Here is a 21,740-nt window from a genome sequence, read left to right on the forward strand (position 1 = left end):
GGAAATTCCAGTGTTGTAACATAGATCAGACAGATTAGGAACAGAATTATTATAATAAAAACAGATCATCCTCGTCCCCATCTTCCTCCGACACTCGCACTTCCCTCAGAACCATAACGCAGAAATAAACACGTGTATTTCCACAATATTCCGATGAGACACGACTCCAGACTTCACGTAGTTCATGGCGACCTCCACGACGACCTCCTTCGGGCCGGCAATGGGCTTCACCTGACGGACCACGCCTGGACGGAACGGCGAGCAGGGTGAGGAACACGCAGAGGCACATTTAAAGGTCACGTCTGTGTGAAGTCCTTACCCATAACCATGCCTTGATATGTGCCTTTAATGACATCGAACGAGGAGCGGTCGTCTGCAGACTGGATGTCGAACACCACGTCGGCGGCGCCCGGAGACGGAGCGGCGCCGGCGCCCGGAGACGGAGCGGCGCCGGCGCCCGTCGCCGTCCTGAGGAAGACTATTTCTGCAAAGAGAGAAGGAAGACAAGTCTAGTCACAAAAAACATGTTTATCACTGGTAAGATTACTTCTACTTATATATGTTTTTTTCTTCTCTATTATGCATTTTTTGGCTGGCGACTTATAGTCTGGAAAATACGGTAGTTATTATTTTTTTTAATCTGTTCAAACCACTATTATAGGATTGTACTTTGTCATAAGTGAAGACGATATGATCTAGAAGAGAACGTCATGCTTTTGTTTTGCATAATATCTTTGTAGATGATTATCACAATTGTATAAAATGTTCTACAAATTACTATTGCTTTCTCTTTTTCATCACAAATAGCGATTACATATTAATTATTGCCCCTAGTGCGCTGACAAGTACTTGCTGTGGCAGGTTGAGCCCGCCAGATAACCTTTATTATTATTATTATTATATTTTATTTTTTATTTTTTTCACAATTTCTAAATTTTCTTTTATGTAGATTTTTATTATTTTCTTTTAATTATTTTTATTTAAAATATTTTTTACTTGTTTTTATTTCATTTTTAATATTTAATTTTAATTTTTATTATGTTATTTATTTTTTACAATTTTTTTCTTTTTATGATTTTCTTTTTATCATTTTTATTACTATATTTTTTTTAAAAACTTTTTTTCTTTTATTCTTTTTGTATTATTCTTTTTATTATGTTTTTGTAATTTTTGTTTTTACTTTTTTTTTTTTTCATTTATCATTTATTGCGACTCGTAGCTCGTACCTTCCGGCCCCGTAAAGTCCCTGAAGGTCGGCAGCGACAGCACCGTGTACGTGACCAGGTGGACCGGGTCGAGGGGGCAGCTGAGGTCACCGTGACGACACGACTTGATGCAGCGCACGGAGCCGTCGTGTCTGCAACAGACACAACAGCAGAAGATATAAATATAATATACAAGAGGTCGTCTTTCCTCATCCTTCACGTGTGCATGGAGCGCTGTCGACATGTTAAGCATGAAACATGTGGTCGTGGTGTTGGAATATGTCAATCAAATGTATTGTTTTACAGTCATACAAGCAAATAAGATGATGACGATGAAGAAGAGTTTAAATCAGTGAATATATTTCCATATTTAAGTGAATTGGATTTTAATTGAAATATGCAGCATTTATACATTTAAATTTTTCCAACTGTACAATATGAAATAAGCCTTTTCAAAACAGAGGTGACAAATGATCTAATGCATTTTATTTATATATAATAAATAATTGCTCTGCCACTGCGCGTAAAATATTGATAAAAGCCTAAAACAGTAAATGTATACTCTAAAACAATAAACAGTGGCAAATAAATAAATAAAAAAAATAAAAAAAGATAAGTAAAATAAATGGAAAAAATAAAAATTAAATGAATAATAAATAAAATGAATAATAAATAAAATGAATTAAAAAAAAATATATAAAATAATAATAGAAAGAAAGAAAAAAATAATGAAATTAATAAATAATAAAATCAATACATAAATAAATGATTACATAATTAATTAAAGAAAGAAAGAAAGACATGTTGGACCACACAACTCACGCGGTGCTAAAGCCAGTGAATAAAAGTGGGCCTCTCAGACGATATCGATAACTGATATTTATGACTAACACTTTTGGGAAATTGCAGGATTGTGTGTCCAGATAATGGCACCGAACCATAAAACCAAGAGAAACATTTAGAGAAGCTGTTTTATCTCCACGACCTTATTACAGCTACTGGACTTTCAGTTTTACTTACAATGAACTGAATTAACCATTTACTCGCCAATATCAACATCCATCTGCAGATATAAAACACACCACTGACATTGGCCCCAAACATCCGTGTAATCATCCCGCTTATTATGCTCAAAGAACTATTATTTTACAGTGAGCAGCCTTGGAGCAAAGTATAGGGTAAAAAAACCTGCTAAAGTCTCATTGGTTGGTGGGTTGGCTTTGATGAAGTAATCACAAAGTATTAACAATCGTTTTGATGTATTATTTATTTGAAGCACAATAAAACTGCCACACAGACATGAGGTAGAGATGTTATTTTTAACCATATTTAAAGCTGTTTCACCATAAAGTACAGTTTAATAACCAAAAAAAAGAACGAAAATGAGTGTCACGGCGGAAACACAGTAGTTACAATGTTCTGCTCTCTTGATCTGCAATTATTGATTTTTATGATAAAGAATGGTAAAGCTACAGATTATAGAATGTATATAGTCAATGTAAGTAACAGTAAAATGCTTCTGAAAGAAATTAGACCAGTTAAAAGCCAATTCAGTATAAAAAAAAGACAATAAAAAGGGAAACAGCACTAAGTATGATAATAGTGTGCTGCCCTCGTGGGCCTGAAGCGGTGTTCGGGCGTGACAATCACGGCGATCTTGGCCATGTACGAATAGGACGTCCCGTATCGGACCAGCCGCATGTCCACGGTCAACAGGAAGTCCCGCGGTTCGGTCACGGTGCGTCGCAGCGAAATCACTCCCCCGTGCGTCTGCTGCCGGACCGCAAAGTGCCCCTCGTCTCCGGACGCTATGCTGACGTCCGTCCGGTCCCCGGCGACCGAGTTGGAGGGTCCCATCCGGAACACGTCGGCCGGGGCGGGGGTGTCGGCCGGGAAGGTGAGGTTGTAGTAGGAGATTCCCAGGGGCAGTGACAAACACGACGCGGGGCTACGCGTAAACTCGCACGTTACACGCTCGCAACGGCTGCAAAAGGAAACATAGGGGGCGCCGGTTGAGTCAAAGGGACAAACAGTGCAGAGGTTTAAGGGGGGAAGACGAGCGAATCATGTGTGGCAAACTGTCCATGAACATCAGGACACGAGCAATGAACATAGCACTAGTCATGCTTTTTAGGCTGCCCCAAATAAAAATTGTGTTTGCTGTAACCCGACCCAACATTTTTCAAGTGGGTCGGTCGGTAGGTAAATTATATATTTTTTTAAACTTTGAAGTAAAAAAAGATTTCCAAATAGTCGCTATTTTTGATTCTGCCAGTGACCCGCAGTGACTCGCAGTGACCCGCAGTGACTCGCAGTGACTCGCACTGACCCGCACTGACCCGCACTGACCCGCACTGACCCGCACTGACCGCCAGGCGTCGGGCTTCAACAGTCAATGAGACGTTCTCCTTCGTGTTAAGTTTCATTTCTCGCTCGGTTTTCGGCTTTAAAATATTTCTAGCGAGTTCCAGTGATTATTTAACACGGCGCTTTTTTTTAAAAACGGTCGGTGAGTCGGCGAGATATAAGACAAAAAATATGTATTTGGCATCATTTTGACAAAATGCAGATTTTTTTTTTTCCCAGTCGACTCGTTTTTTACCGGGTCGGTCGGGTTACGGCAAACAGGTTACTGCCTTACTCAAGCAACTGATTTAAATGGTGTGGTTGAACGTCAGCTTCTTTTTACTTTGCAAAGTGAAACTATTAAAATGCATTTTGTGAAACACCAACGAATTAGACTTCCACCAACCTTCAGAGCTGATTTAATGCTGTGAGAAAAAACGTACTGTAAGAAAGCTGTGATTGTGGGTGATATACTATAATATAAAGCAGAATCCTTTGATACGGTCACACTCTCTTGTGTACACACGGTGAAGAGTGCATTTACAAGTGCACAGATGAGTAAATAATGCAGTAAGAAGTCATCTTTCTCACCCGGGTGCTGCTTTGCGGAAGTTCTCAGGACACTCAAAGGATAAACAGCGATATCCTCCCTGGACATTAAAACAGCTCTGCGTGGCTGAGCAGGTGTGGCTCCCTGTGGCACACTCGTCAATATCTGGAGGGAAGAAAACATGGAGAAATTAAAGCCGCAAGCGGCCTCGAACGGCCCTCGCATATGAAGTGTAAACGTGTTCAAATTTGGTATGGCTGAACATGACATGGGCCTCAGAGTATTTTGATCAGGAGGCCCAAACTGAATTTGGTGCAAAATTTTAAATATCTTTTCTCCCCATGTAAAATGTAATTCAACTCTGTAGGAGGCGCTATCGCACCAATTTTGTTTTTTCACAACGAGCAAGTCCAGGCTACAAATTTGTCATTTAAGTTCGACGTGAGCAAAATTGCTGATTCAGCCATTTTTATTTTTCAATCTAAGATGGATCGATGGACTTGACTTGACACAAACATTGAGTGACGAGGCCTCACCTTGGCACGAGCGTCCATTGGGGGCCAGAGTGTAGCCCGCTGTGGGGCACGTGCAGTAGAAACTCCCTGGAGCGTTGGCACAGCGATACGAGCAAACGTGGCCACCAGTCGGCAAAGCGCACTCGTCGATATCTAAACATCAACAGAGAGTTTGTGCAAAAGCAGTGAAAATGCAGAACTGGCTGGATTCTGAGAGCGTTTTTTAGGGTTTAGATCCATAAACTCACAGCATTAAACTCGTGTACGTCCTTCAACTTGCCAAATATCACATGTATGCAATTTACAGAAAGCAAATCTATAGTAACTAATGATATAACCTGTGGTTTAAATCTAGTCCTGGCATACAAAAGATCAAGTCTAAACTAAAACGATGCAGGAACAGTCCAATTTCGCTCTTTTATTAATGTGGGATTAACTTCTGTATCAAACTCGCTCCAGTGACTCATTCTAGTATCGATAAGTCGCTGGGTATCGACTCGTTTGAAGGTATGGATTATCTAGAGCGGTGGAAACGAACTGGCCAGCACCTTCGCACGAGACGCCGTCGATGTCGCTGAGCTGGTAACCGCGGCGACAGTAGCACTGGTAGGAGCCGTAGACGTTGGCGCACTCCTGACCGCAGGGGTTGGTCTCGCACTCGTTCAAATCTGCAAATCAGTGTTATCACGTACAGAATATATCAAAATAAGTTCTGATTTCTGAATGATACAGTTTAGTCTTTATTTGAAGCGAGTAAATAGCCGTTTCCTTCAGCGGTCTCTGGTTTACGGGAATACGTTAATTTGCATGTGTTTCCCCGTTAAAACTGAAGCAAAACCACTCGTCTAATCCGGTGGTTCATGACATATCGAAGACTGTTGCATACATTTTCAAAAGCATATTTTCCGGAGTATAAGTCGCACCAGCCAAAAAATGCACATTTTCCCCACACATATGGGGAAATTTATTTGATAAAATCCAGGACCAAGAACAGACATTTCATCTTGAAATGCAATTTAAAATAATAACAGATGAGAGAACATGGTGAATAGGTGTACATATGCTAACATGCTAACACCTTCAGCTACATGAGGCACAGACAGAACTGTGGTAAGTGTCTGGTATGTTAATGTAACATATGAACAGTTATTCAGATAACTATAGCATAAAGAACATGCTAACAAGTTTACCAAAGCATCAGTTTTACCCCAAATCACTAAATCCATTGAATTCTTCTTCCTCTGTGTCACTTCTAAACAACTCCACAAACTCCAGAGGAAGAGGAAGTGCAGATTCTTCTTCTGCGTCGCTTAGAGCCTAGAGCGCCCTCTTGTGGTTGTCAGTGTGAACATATAAGTCGCTCTGGAGTATAAGTCTAACCCGGGCCAATACTATGAAAAATAAGTGCAACTTATAGTCCGGAAAATACGGTAATTCGATTTTCAACTGTGACCCAAAAGATTGTGGGGAAAAAAATTGTAAATAAGCATCGTCTTATGTGTTTTTTGCTGCATAATTTTGTTTTTGTGCAGCTTCACAGTGATGTTATATGTTATGTTAAATCCTCACTGACATGTTCAATGATTATTGGCAGTGTATTGTTGAGAGGCAAAGCTGCAGTTGTTGTATAGAACTCTAGAGCCACACTCGTTACCTTCACAGTTCCTGCCGTCAGAGGCCAGTTTGAACCCCGAGGTGCAGCTGCAGGCATAGGAACCGTCCGTGTTCTCGCACTTGTGAGCGCACAGAGTTCCGGGGTAATGCCTGCACTCGTTCAGATCTGCAAATGTACAACAACACGAGTTCACACGATGCGTCTCGGGCACGTGCAGACGACGGAACGGGTGCGTTTGATGCCGTTTACCGTCGCAGAGTTTGGTGATGCTGTTGAAGGTGTATCCAACTCGACACTCGCAGCGATAGGAGCCAATCAGGTTGATGCAGGCGTGGCCTCTGCACACGCCCCCTGCTCTGCACTCGTCCACGTCTGAACACAGTATATATATATATTTATACTCATATACAGTACAACTAATACGAGCGTGTGTAGAAGTGTAATGTTATCCTTTCCTCTGTTCAGCGCTGTACTGGAATAAGCAGATACTATTAGAAGACTACTTTTACTTGGGTAATCAGAGCTGGCTCCTGGTAATCAGTTTGTTTCTGACATTTCCATTTATGATTAGTTTAATTTATTATTTAAAATTGGAGCAACTTATATGTGATATTATTTGATACTTATACTCCGGAGCGACTTATATGTGATATTATTTGATACTTATACTCCGGAGCGACTTATATGTGATATTATTTGATACTTATACTCCGGAGCGACTTATATGTGATATTATTTGATACTTATACTCCGGAGCGACTTATATGTGATATTATTTGTTATTTTCACACTTGCAACCACATTTCATACTCCAGTGCAACTTTATGTTTTTTTTTTCTTCTATATTATGCATTTTTTGGCTTATACTCTGGTGCGACTTATACTCCTGAAAATACGGGTACATAGGTCAGCGCCCTCTCCACCAGATGGCTGTTGCACTATTGATTTTTGATTAAAGAACGCTCCTGTTTGTGAGGGAAAGATGTAGCGAATGTCGTCCGCAGCCCGTGACACGTCCGTACCTACGCAGCGCGCGCCGTCCTCCGTCAGGTGGTAGCCCCGCCCACAGGTGACGGTGTTCCGGCGACAGGTGAACGAGCCCGGAGAGTTGATGCAGCTCTGGCCCGGCGGGCACGGGCTGCCGTAGACCACGCACTCGTTTATGTCTGGACAAAATAAAGAGCGTCGGTTTGTCTGGCACGTTATGTTCGACGCAGTGGAGCGATCGCCGCCCGCTTGTAGCCGTGACGACGACGACTCACCAATGCAGCTGCCGATGGCGTCCTGGATGTACCCGGAGGGGCACGAGTCTTTGGGATGACAGCGGAACGATCCGGCTGTATTTGAGCACACAAACTCTGGTCCACAGTTATGAGAGCCCAAAACACACTCGTCGATATCTAAAAAAAAAAAAAATTAAAAATACATTTAGGCCCATTATTTTAAGAGTCAAACAGGAGACAAAAGACTAGATTATACTGATCCACTGATGGTTGAACATGGCTGATGTGAAAGTGTAAGCGCAATTCTAGAACTAACATGGGCAAAAGCGTGACGAATACCGTATTTTCCGCACTACAAGGGGCATGTAAAAGCCTTTAACTTTCTCAAAAAACGACAGTGGGCCTTATAATCCAGTGCCCCTTATATATAGATTAGCGTATTTTCCGGACGATAAGTCAGAGCCAGCCAAAAAATGCATAGTAAAGAAGAAAAAAACATGTATAAGTCACACTGGAGTATGAAATGCAGTTGCAAGTGTGAAAATAATAAGCATATAAGTATAAATATAAGTATAAGTTGCACCCGGGGCAAAACTTTGAAAAAGGTGCGACTTATAGTCCGGAAAATACGGTAATTCTGGTTGTGCTTATCTACCTTGAAGCGATTTTGTTTCTCTTAATGCACCTTGTAATGCAAAAAATACGGTACCTATTATGGTTATTTTGAGTTTTTTTTTAATTAAATACACACTATCAAAGCTCAAGATATTACAACAATTAAATGTATTGTCTTGACGTATTAACAGTCATGTCTTTGTGATAAATGACGTTTTTCTTGCCAATGACAGTTGTTCGTTCGTAAATGTTCGTTTCTAATCCAGACGGCAAAGAAAAGAAGTCAGTGATACATGCGGTCGCACATCCGGGAACTTGTGCAGTGGCAACCGAGCCCACCATTTTGAAAGGGGCACAACAGCACGTCTACTACACACGAAATCCAGGAAACATGAGGCCAAAATGCCAAAAACCTGCTTAATCTGTCAGGACATCGCTCTGTTGTCGGACCAAGGAATGAGAGCTTTGTCGTGTACCTTAGTTTGCCGTTATCGTCTAAAGAATCAAAGTATTCGGAGCTCATTATGCTGTAGAAAAGGACGCAGTCGTGTTGTTTTTTATATATCGCGTGCCCCTTTCAAAATGGCCGCTATGGGGGAAGTCCCGGCTGTATGACGTCACCGCGAACGCATGTATTAACAGTCATGTCTTTGTGATAAATGACCTCTTTCTTGCCAATGACAGTTGTAAATGTTCGTTTCTAATCCAGACGGCAAAGAAAAGAAGTCAGTGATTGTTTCAGTGGCAAAGACTAATCAGAAAACCCTCTCTTCTGATTGGCCGTCGCTGCGGTTTATGTCTTTACGTCCGTGCTGTTGTCCCATCACCTTGACATCTGTTGCTGTCCGTGAGCTCGTACCCGGTGCCGCAGCCCGTTTCCCTCTGACAGCGGAACGAGCCCTCGGTGTTGACGCAGAACAGGCCGAAGACGCAGTTGTGGTCGCCGCTCAAACACTCGTTCACGTCTGAGAAAACAGAACAACGTTATTCGAGTCCAAACACGGCGGCGCGGGTTGTTTTTTTGGGCCGACCCGACTCACCCTCGCAGCTCACGCCGTCCTCTTTGAGCCGATACCCGTCCCGACAGCCGCACGAGCCGATCCCCAAACACAACTGTGAGCAACGGGAGTCTGAACACAAACAGTCATTATTACATATAATACACAACGTTTTACTACAGATCAATAACGTTAGAATCAAATTATTCCCAATCTACTTCCTTATTATTTTAATCTTTTTCTTCCTATTGATCAGTTAAGATTTTGAATTTGATTTCAACTTATTAAAACTAACTTTCAGTCTCAGTTTGATGAAAATAAATGAGACAGACTTTTAACCAGTGGGTTTAACACAAATTGGCTGTGAAGCTAATTATTGTTAATTATTTATTTTTATTGTTAGTTTTACTTTAATTAAATTGCTGATGTTGCATTAAAATGTGTGAGTAACACTGTATGTGATACTGGCCTTCACTGTGTAATAATCTGTAATAAGCTGTATGTCGTCATGGAAACGGCTCATGTTTGATACCTTTGCAGAGGTGTGCGTCTTCTTTGGGCGTCGCCGTAACATTTGTCCCACTTTTATCTTTCTCAAGGTTCTTCTCAAGACCTATCAAGACACCAAAGACATGATAATCACAGCGTCCTCCTCACTCTGGCTTTAGTTCAAACACAATCATTGATGTTTAGTGTGTTTCCAGGTCAACTAAAGGTCACAGCAGCCAAAAGGCTCCACAGACGTCCCGAGGGAACATATGGTGAGGTGTTTAAAGCTCTAATATCCCTGTGACCTAGACTGTGTCAGTCTGCTCCAGGGCGGCTCCAGAGCGGCTCCAGAGCGGCTCCAGAGCGGCTCCAGAGCGGCTCCAGTGCGGCTCCAGAGCGGCTCCAGAGCGGCTCCAGAGCGGCTCCAGAGCGGCTCCAGTGCGGCTCCAAAGCTGCTCCAGAGCTGTTCAAGAGCTGCCGCAGAGCTGGGGGCTCACAGCGGGCTCAGAGCTGCTCCAGGGCGGCTCCGGAGCGGCTCCAGAGCGGCTCCGGAGCGGCTCCAGAGCGGCTCCGGAGCGGCTCCAGGGCGGCTCCGGGGCGGCTCCGGGGCGGCTCCAGAGCTGGGGGCTCACAGCGGGCTCACATACAGCCTGTCTCACCTTCAGCAGGAGCTTCAGTCGTCTCTGTCGTGGCGTTGCCATGGTTACAGCAGGCTCTGGCCGTGTGCTCACAGAGTTTCCCCAAAAGCAGCCGCTCCAGATCACAGCCTGAACCCTGACGAGCCACAGTGTGTCCCAGTACACAGCAGCCACAGCACACCTGAACACACAAACACACACCTGAACACACAAACACACACCTGAACACACACCTGAACACACAAACACACACCTGAACACACAAACACACACCTGAACACACAAACACACACCTGAACACACACCTGAACACACAAACACACACCTGAACACACAAACACACACCTGAACACACAAACACACACCTGAACACACACCTGAACACACAAACACACACCTGAACACACAAACACACACCTGAACACACACCTGAACACACAAACACACACCTGAACACACAAACACACACCTGAACACACAAACACACACCTGAACACACACCTGAACACACAAACACACACCTGAACACACAAACACACACCTGAACACACAAACACACACCTGAACACACACCTGAACACACAAACACACACCTGAACACACAAACACACACCTGAACACACACCTGAACACACAAACACACACCTGAACACACAAACACACACCTGAACACACACCTGAACACACAAACACACACCTGAACACACAAACACACACCTGAACACACACCTGAACACACAAACACACACCTGAACACACACCTGAACACACAAACACACACCTGAACACACAAACACACACCTGAACACACACCTGAACACACAAACACACACCTGAACACACACCTGAACACACAAACACACACCTGAACACACACCTGAACACACAAACACACACCTGAACACACACCTGAACACACAAACACACACCTGAACACACAAACACACACCTGAACACACAAACACACGCCTGAACACACACCTGAACACACAAACACACACCTGAACACACACCTGAACACACAAACACACACCTGAACACACACCTGAACACACAAACACACACCTGAACACACAAACACACGCCTGAACACACAAACACACGCCTGAACACACACACACACGCCTGAACACACACACACACGCCTGAACACACAAACACACACCTGAACACACAAACACACGCCTGAACACACACACACGCCTGAACACACAAACACACACCTGAACACACAAACACACGCCTGAACACACAAACACACGCCTGAACACACAAACACACACCTGAACACACAAACACACACCTGAACACACACCTGAACACACAAACACACACCTGAACACACAAACACACAACTGAACACAAACCTGAACACACACCTGAACACACCGAACACACACCTGAACACACAAACACACACACCTGAACACACCCGAACACACACCCGAACACACACCTTAACACACCGAACACACACCTGAACACACAAACACACACCTGAACACACAAACACACACCTGAACACACCCGAACACACAAACACACACCTGAACACACAAACACACACCTGAACACACAAACACACACCTGAACACACCCGAACACACACCTGAACACACTCCTGAACACACAAACACACACCCGAACACACAAACACACCTGAACACACCTGAACACACCTGAACACACACCTGAACACACAAACACACACCTGAACACACCCGAACACACAAACACACACCTGAACACACACCCGAACACACAAACACACACCTGAACACACACCTGAACACACACCTGAACACACACCTGAACACACAAACACACTCCTGAACACACAAACACACACCTGAACACACACCTGAACACACAAACACACACCTGAACACACACCTGAACACACACCTGAACACACACCTGAACACACAAACACACACCTGAACACACACCTGAACACACAAACACACACCTGAACACACAAACACACACCTGAACACACAAACACACGCCTGAACACACACCTGAACACACAAACACACACCTGAACACACACCTGAACACACAAACACACACCTGAACACACACCTGAACACACAAACACACACCTGAACACACAAACACACGCCTGAACACACAAACACACGCCTGAACACACACACACACGCCTGAACACACACACACACGCCTGAACACACACACACACGCCTGAACACACAAACACACACCTGAACACACAAACACACGCCTGAACACACACACACGCCTGAACACACAAACACACACCTGAACACACAAACACACACCTGAACACACACCTGAACACACAAACACACACCTGAACACACAAACACACAACTGAACACAAACCTGAACACACACCTGAACACACCGAACACACACCTGAACACACAAACACACACACCTGAACACACCCGAACACACACCCGAACACACACCTTAACACACCGAACACACACCTGAACACACAAACACACACCTGAACACACAAACACACACCTGAACACACCCGAACACACAAACACACACCTGAACACACAAACACACACCTGAACACACAAACACACACCTGAACACACCCGAACACACACCTGAACACACTCCTGAACACACAAACACACACCCGAACACACAAACACACCTGAACACACCTGAACACACCTGAACACACACCTGAACACACAAACACACACCTGAACACACCCGAACACACAAACACACACCTGAACACACACCCGAACACACAAACACACACCTGAACACACACCTGAACACACACCTGAACACACACCTGAACACACAAACACACTCCTGAACACACAAACACACACCTGAACACACACCTGAACACACAAACACACACCTGAACACACACCTGAACACACACCTGAACACACACCTGAACACACAAACACACACCTGAACACACACCTGAACACACAAACACACACCTGAACACACAAACACACACCTGAACACACAAACACACGCCTGAACACACACCTGAACACACAAACACACACCTGAACACACACCTGAACACACAAACACACACCTGAACACACACCTGAACACACAAACACACACCTGAACACACAAACACACGCCTGAACACACAAACACACGCCTGAACACACACACACACGCCTGAACACACACACACACGCCTGAACACACAAACACACACCTGAACACACAAACACACGCCTGAACACACACACACACGCCTGAACACACAAACACACGCCTGAACACACAAACACACGCCTGAACACACAAACACACACCTGAACACACAAACACACACCTGAACACACACCTGAACACACAAACACACACCTGAACACACAAACACACAACTGAACACAAACCTGAACACACACCTGAACACACCGAACACACACCTGAACACACAAACACACACACCTGAACACACCCGAACACACACCCGAACACACACCTGAACACACCGAACACACACCTGAACACACAAACACACACCTGAACACACAAACACACACCTGAACACACCCGAACACACCCGAACACACAAACACACACCTGAACACACAAACACACACCTGAACACACAAACACACACCTGAACACACCCGAACACACACCTGAACACACTCCTGAACACACAAACACACACCCGAACACACAAACACACCTGAACACACCTGAACACACCTGAACACACACACGAACACACAAACACACACCTGAACACACACCCGAACACACAAACACACACCTGAACACACACCTGAACACACACCTGAACACACAAACACACTCCTGAACACACAAACACACACCTGAACACACACCTGAACACACAAACACACACCTGAACACACACCTGAACACACACCTGAACACACACCTGAACACACAAACACACACCTGAACACACACCTGAACACACAAACACACACCTGAACACACAAACACACACCTGAACACACAAACACACGCCTGAACACACACCTGAACACACAAACACACACCTGAACACACACCTGAACACACAAACACACACCTGAACACACACCTGAACACACAAACACACACCTGAACACACAAACACACGCCTGAACACACAAACACACGCCTGAACACACACACACACGCCTGAACACACACACACACGCCTGAACACACAAACACACACCTGAACACACAAACACACGCCTGAACACACACACACACGCCTGAACACACAAACACACACCTGAACACACAAACACACGCCTGAACACACAAACACACGCCTGAACACACAAACACACACCTGAACACACAAACACACACCTGAACACACACCTGAACACACAAACACACACCTGAACACACAAACACACAACTGAACACAAACCTGAACACACACCTGAACACACCGAACACACACCTGAACACACAAACACACACACCTGAACACACCCGAACACACACCCGAACACACACCTGAACACACCGAACACACACCTGAACACACAAACACACACCTGAACACACAAACACACACCTGAACACACCCGAACACACAAACACACACCTGAACACACAAACACACACCTGAACACACAAACACACACCTGAACACACCCGAACACACACCTGAACACACTCCTGAACACACAAACACACACCCGAACACACAAACACACCTGAACACACCTGAACACACCTGAACACACACCCGAACACACAAACACACACCTGAACACACACCCGAACACACAAACACACACCTGAACACACACCTGAACACACACCTGAACACACACCTGAACACACAAACACACTCCTGAACACACAAACACACACCTGAACACACAAACACACACCTGAACACACACAAACACACACCTGAACACACACCTGAACACACAAACACACACCTGAACACACACACACACACCTGAACACACAAACATACGCCTGAACACACAAACACACACCTGAACACACCCAAACACACACCTGAACACACAAAAACACACCTGAACACACAAACACACACCTGAACACACACCTGAACACATAAACATACGCCTGAACACACAAACACACACCTGAACACACCCGAACACACACCTGAACACACAAACATACGCCTGAACACATAAACACACACCCGAACACACACTTGAACACACAAACACACACCCGAACACACACCCGAACACACAAACACACACCTGAACACACACCTGAACACACAAACACACACCTGAACACACAAACACACACCCGAACACACACCTGAACACACAAACACACACCTGAACACACCGAACACACACCTGAACACACAAACACACGCCTGAACACACAAACACACGCCTGAACACACAAACACACGCCTGAACACACAAACACACGCCTGAACACACAAACACACACCTGAACACACAAACACACGCCTGAACACACAAACACACGCCTGAACACACCCGAACACACAGCTGAACACACAAACACACACCTGAACACACAAACACACACCTGAACACACAAACACACACCTGAACACACAAACACACGCCTGAACACACAAACACACGCCTGAACACAATAGTTGTCAAAAAATCCAATCACAAAAACAAATAGATAATAAAGACTATAATTAAAACTAGACAATCATTTGAACAAGCACAGACACTGAAGAGAAAATAAATGTTAAGGAAAGTATTAAAATGTATTAAAATTACATTGTATCGTCTCAAAAAGCTTTGTCTTTATCACTGGGGTCAAGAAATATGTATTAAATATCTAAAATGTTCCAAAAATGACAGACTTTGATTGAAAACTGACACAGATGAAGAACATTTGTACATATTTCTTTCTGCGGATACTGCGATAACCATAAATCACTGCACTTTGATCCCATTGTCTCGGCGGATCAGAGCCACAGTTCTCGACACCTCGTTGGTTACCTTGGAGACGTGGGGTTCCAGTAGATCTCCCTGGAGGAACGGCCTCTCACACGCTCCCCTCCGTCTGGCCGTCTCGACCCCGACGTCACAGAGCCGGCGTTCCACAGCGGCGGCGCAACATTGTTCTTGAACGACCCTGGGCCAGTCACAGACAGAAGTATTTTAACACGGCACGATTCAAGGCAGCTCAGTTCAGCTGGTGTTTAAACGAACGCTGCACCATTCTTAAAAGATGTTCAAGTATGTCATAAATGTGATCAAATGTGCCTTTAAATTTATTTTTTGATGTTTAAATATGGCACAAAGTGTGAATGGACCTCAAAAACAACCACAAACGTGCAGAAATGTCACTTAATACCTTGAATACTGTTTAGTTTTTTGTTGTTTTTCCCCCCAGATTTTTTATTTATTCTTTAAAGATGATCATTAACAGATTTCCCACAAAAACAGATTATAATAAAAAAAAAAATGACATTTTCCTTTTTGTATTTTAAACACATAAAACAGGGCAAGACCAGAGAGAAACAAAAATAAGTAAAAAGAAAAATAGAAAATAATGAAGGGAAGGCAGCCAAAAAAGAAAATTAAGTGAAAGCACACAAACTCCAAAATAAAAGTCCCATTTAATAAGTGAATAAATAACAAATAGAAATAGAAAATAAGGAAGAAAAATAAACTCAAAAGTAGAAAATAAGGAAGAAAATTCAGCCAAAGAAAAGAAAGTTAAAGCACATAAAGTCCAACATAAAAGTCCTGTTTAATAAGTAAAAAGTAAAATATAGAAATAGAAAATAAGAGCCTAAAAAAAGCAAAATAAAGCAGATAAGTCCAAATTAAAAGGTCCCAATTAATAAGTTAAAAACGAAGAAAAATAAACATAAAAATAGAAAATAAGGAAGGGAAGGCAGCCAAAAAAAAAGAAAGTTAAAACACACAAAGTCCAAAATGAAGGCCCATTTAGTCCAAATGTTTTTTTGTTTTCTTTCCATTTTGCGTTTGTCAGTTGTGATGTTGGCCCAGTCCTTAATCATCGGCGCAATTGCAATGCATCTTCATGATTACATATTTATTAATAAACCTATTTGATCAGCACTTTCTTTAACAGCATAAACCGCCTCTCGTAATAAACAGTGTTACATTTATCATAAAATAAATCCCCCGCACAGGAAGACTTTTACGACCGCTCCAGTGGCCCGTTCTGACCTCCATGTGCGGACCAGGTGTGGGCCAGGTGTGGGCCAGGTGCGGGCCGCCACCTCCGTGTCTGAGGGTCACCAGGGGCCACTCGCTCGCGTTAAAGTGCTGCAGGGGCCACTTAACGCGTGTAGTTACTGTGCAGTTTTTATGAAGCGTGGCTCCCCGGCAGCTCGACTTGAAGGCTGAACACATGATTTGAGGGTTTTGTTTTCTCCCGAGGGCATTTCCTGCTTTTAAAAGATCCCACCACTTCAACGGGAAACGGATCATTACGAGCGCTGTCCCGACAGCAAAGACGGGACGCCGCAGGACAGTGTCGGCTTTGAACAGACATTGGTTTGGAAATGGACAGTATTATTGGCCAGTTTGTTTCTAGTTTAGTTGTTTTCATATTAGAATAAGTAATGATCTAACTAAGTAATGTAAAAATACAATACATCTACAATTGTTTTTCATAAGTGCAGTCATTTTCAACTGGTGGAACTGAATAATTGGGGAAAGAATGTCATAAAATGAGCACATTCCGTTCAGATTGGTTTAAACTACATGAACAGATTGGAACTGAAAGAATATTAAACTTAAAGTGCCTATGACAGGTTCATAGGATTTTATAATTGACTTTATTTGGTGTATTTATACCTGTTGTACATATAAATGATAGTTTTACACCAATCAAGCAGGTATTTGTGGGGAAAAGTTTGAAAAGGTGTAGAAAATGACAGGAAGTGACATCACAGCAGGGACACTCATTCCAGTCAAAGTTTAAGCAGAATTTACACAAAGTAACAACCTTTATGTCTCTCTAAACATGAATTCAACAAAATAAAGTCACTCTCATACATATTATTTTTCAAAATAAAAAAAAAAAGTGACATTAAATGAGTTTTGGCCCAGTGGTTGCTGGGTAATTTCCTAGTGTGATGTCATCAATTACAAACAGGAAGTGAAATTATGAACTTTTTAAAAAATGAGCTAATCTAACATTTTTATAATTTTTTGACACATTATAGATATATACCATATTTTCCGAACTATAAGTCGCACTTTTTTCATAGTTTTGGCCGGGGTGCGACTTATACTTATACTAAAACTTATACTCCGGAGCGACTTATATGTGATATTATATGTTATTTTCACAGTTGCAACCGCATTTCATACTCCAGTGCGACTTATACGTTTTTTTCTTCTCTATCATGCATTTTATGGCATTTTTTCTGAAGGGGGCGCAGATGTGGCTTAAATGCAGGTGTGGGTGTGGCTTAAGTGTGGGTGTGGCTTAAGTGCGGGTGTGGCTTAAGTGCGGGTGTGGCTTGCGGGGGGTGTGGCTTGCGGGCGGGTGTGGCTTGCGTGCGGGTGTGGCTTGCGTGCGGGTGTGGCTTGCGGGCGGGTGTGGCTTGCGTGCGGGTGTGGCTTGCGGGCGGGTGTGGCTTGCGGGCGGGTGTGGCTTGCGGGCGGGTGTGGCTTGCGGGCGGGTGTGGCTTGCGGGCGGGTGTGGCTTGCGTGCGGGTGTGGCTTGCGCGCGGGTGTGGCTTGCGTGCGGGTGTGGCTTACATGCAGGTGTGATCTGAAGACATGAGGGGGAGCACGGCGCAGTCGTGACCCTTCAGACCCCTGTCCCTGCCGTCCTCGCAGCACTGGTGCACTGTGGCCCGCCTCTCTGCAAAACACGCCAATCCAACGTCAACGTCACTTCCTCAAATTTTACGAGGGATTCTGGAGAAGTCCCGAACCCATGAATGAATAAAGTAAGTGAATGCAAGTGTCTCAAGAGGTGGAGACTGCACCGTGCAGGACACTTTTCAGAACCAGGAGTCTGAAAAAGGATGTTTACAACCAGGTAAAAGAGGGAACTCCTTCAAAGTAAATGTGAGGAGAGGAAGAAACTCAAGCTGGTGAGTGTACGGAAGTTCAGAGGTGGAGGAGCGCAGTTCTGGTGGAGCAGCACAGTTCTGGTGGAGCAGCACAGTTCTGGTGGAGCAGCACAGTTCTGGTGGAGCAGCACAGTTCTGGTTGTGGTGGTGGTGGAGCAGCACAGTTCTGGTGCGCAGTTCTGGTGGAGGAGGAGCACAGTTCTGGTGGTGGTGGTGGAGGAGCACAGTTCTGGTGGTGGTGGTGGAGGAGCACAGTTCTGGGGGTGGAGGAGCACAGTTCTGGTGGTGGTGGTGGAGCACAGTTCTGGGGGTGGAGGAGCACAGTGCTGGTGGTGGAGGAGCACAGTTCTGGTGGTGGTGGTGGAGCACAGTTCTGGGGGTGGAGGAGCACAGTGCTGGTGGTGGTGGTGGAGCACAGTTCTGGTGGTGGTGGTGGAGCACAGTTCTGGTGCGCAGTTCTGGTGGAGGAGGAGCACCGTTCTGGTGGAGGAGGAGCACAGTTCTGGTGGAGGAGGAGCACAGTTCTGGTGGTGGAGGAGCACAGTTCTGGTGGAGGAGGAGCACAGTTCTGGTGGTGGAGGAGCACAGTTCTGGTGGAGGAGGAGCACAGTTCTGGTGGAGGAGGAGCACAGTTCTGGTGGTGGAGGAGCACAGTTCTGGTGGTGGTGGAGGAGCACAGTTCTGGTGGAGGAGGAGCACAGTTCTGGTGGAGGAGGAGCACAGTTCTGGTGGAGGAGGAGCACAGTTCTGGTGGAGGAGGAGCACAGTTCTGGTGGTGGTGGTGGAGCACAGTTCTGGGGGTGGAGGAGCACAGTGCTGGTGGTGGTGGTGGAGCACAGTTCTGGTGGTGGTGGTGGAGCACAGTTCTGGTGCGCAGTTCTGGTGGAGGAGGAGCACCGTTCTGGTGGAGGAGGAGCACAGTTCTGGTGGAGGAGGAGCACAGTTCTGGTGGTGGAGGAGCACAGTTCTGGTGGAGGAGGAGCACAGTTCTGGTGGTGGAGGAGCACAGTTCTGGTGGAGGAGGAGCACAGTTCTGGTGGAGGAGGAGCACAGTTCTGGTGGTGGAGGAGCACAGTTCTGGTGGTGGTGGAGGAGCACAGTTCTGGTGGAGGAGGAGCACAGTTCTGGTGGAGGAGGAGCACAGTTCTGGTGGAGGAGGAGCACAGTTCTGGTGGTGGAGGAGCACAGTTCTGGTGGTGGTGGAGGAGCACAGTTCTGGTGGTGGAGGAGCACAGTTCTGGTGGAGGAGGAGCACAGTTCTGGTGGAGGAGGAGCACAGTTCTGGTGGTGGAGGAGCACAGTTCTGGTGGTGGTGGAGGAGCACAGTTCTGGTGGTGGAGGAGCACAGTTCTGGTGGAGGAGGAGCACAGTTCTGGTGGTGGAGGAGCACAGTTCTGGTGGTGGTGGAGGAGCACAGTTCTGGTGGTGGAGGAGCACAGTTCTGGTGGAGGAGGAGCACAGTTCTGGTGGAGGAGGAGCACAGTTCTGGTGGTGGAGGAGCACAGTTCTGGTGGTGGTGGAGGAGCACAGTTCTGGTGGTGGAGGAGCACAGTTCTGGTGGAGGAGGAGCACAGTTCTGGTGGAGGAGGAGCACAGTTCTGGTGGAGGAGGAGCACAGTTCTGGTGGTGGAGGAGCACAGTTCTGGTGGTGGTGGAGGAGCACAGTTCTGGTGGTGGAGGAGCACAGTTCTGGTGGAGGAGGAGCACAGTTCTGGTGGAGGAGGAGCACAGTTCTGGTGGTGGAGGAGCACAGTTCTGGTGGTGGTGGAGGAGCACAGTTCTGGTGGTGGAGGAGCACAGTTCTGGTGGAGGAGGAGCACAGTTCTGGTGGAGGAGGAGCACAGTTCTGGTGGAGGAGGAGCACAGTTCTGGTGGAGGAGGAGCTTCTGTTAAAGAGGCAGTACCTGGTCTACTGTGACTTCATGTGGGTTTCTAAGGTCGTTCTTTCTTCATAACGTTTGCTGTTACTTTTAAAAATGGACAATCCACTTTGTCTCCATGGAGTTATAAAGATCTAATGTCTTTGTGGGGCTTGTTTTTAAATATAGTTTAAGATAAAATGTATGTACAAATTGAGAAATAATCTGAATGTAAACTAGCCTCTTGTTGGTTCCGGGGACTAGAAAGATAAAAAACTATTTTGACTCCAAATGGCACAAGTTGTTATGCTCCAGAAAAGATTATTTATGATTATTATTATATTTAAATCATTCATTGCGTGTTTATATTGCTTTGCCTGGAATGTTCCGCAGTATGGCATTATCCATCTTGTATTTAACAAATTGCTCAAAAATAAATTGAAGCTTTCTTTCTGTGTTTAAAGTCGCCTTTCCACAGACTTGACTTGTAACTTGCAAAAATAGCATAAACGCCATGAGTGGTGCACATTTAAAAACACCGGTCCAAACAGCAAATCAAGTGTGTTGTTTGAGTGGGCGCGAGGTCACGTGATCTTACCTCGTCCACGCGCCACGACCACGTAAAAGCAACACAAGAGCACGGCCCACCGCGCCAT

At 45.1% G+C, this 21,740-nt stretch overlaps 1 protein-coding gene across 1 annotated transcript; it reads right to left on the bottom strand.

The window, feature by feature from the left end:
- Positions 1–51: 51 nt before the first annotated feature.
- On the bottom strand, positions 52–21,740 carry LOC140367175 (fibulin-1-like). Its single transcript, XM_072453528.1, has 20 exons — positions 21,683–21,740; positions 18,906–19,011; positions 16,158–16,293; positions 10,216–10,375; positions 9,584–9,680; positions 9,110–9,243; positions 8,897–9,034; positions 7,494–7,631; positions 7,254–7,397; positions 6,481–6,603; positions 6,271–6,396; positions 5,165–5,284; positions 4,638–4,769; positions 4,143–4,266; positions 2,794–3,189; positions 2,356–2,491; positions 2,249–2,268; positions 1,227–1,357; positions 320–484; positions 52–245 (listed from the first exon to the last, which is right to left on the bottom strand). The coding sequence occupies exons 1-20, from the start codon at positions 21,738–21,740 to the stop codon at positions 106–108; spliced, it is 2,724 nt and encodes a 907-aa protein (XP_072309629.1). The 3' UTR covers positions 52–105.

This window comes from Eucyclogobius newberryi, unplaced genomic scaffold (genome assembly GCF_026437365.1).
Source record: "Eucyclogobius newberryi isolate DKJ021-1_F unplaced genomic scaffold, fEucNew1.0.hap1 SCAF_2, whole genome shotgun sequence".
NCBI lineage: Eukaryota > Metazoa > Chordata > Actinopteri > Gobiiformes > Gobiidae > Eucyclogobius > Eucyclogobius newberryi.

Coding starts and splice junctions, on each gene's coding strand:
- LOC140367175 (XM_072453528.1), bottom strand. CDS start 21,740: ATGGCGCGGTGGGCCGTGCTCTTGTGTTGCTTTTACGTGGTCGTGGCG. Junction 16,294..18,905: donor TCTTCAGATCACACCTGCAT/GTAAGCCACACC, acceptor TGACTGGCCCAG/GGTCGTTCAAGAACAATGTT. Junction 9,244..9,583: donor AAAGGTATCAAACATGAGCC/GTTTCCATGACG, acceptor ATTGATCTGTAG/TAAAACGTTGTGTATTATAT.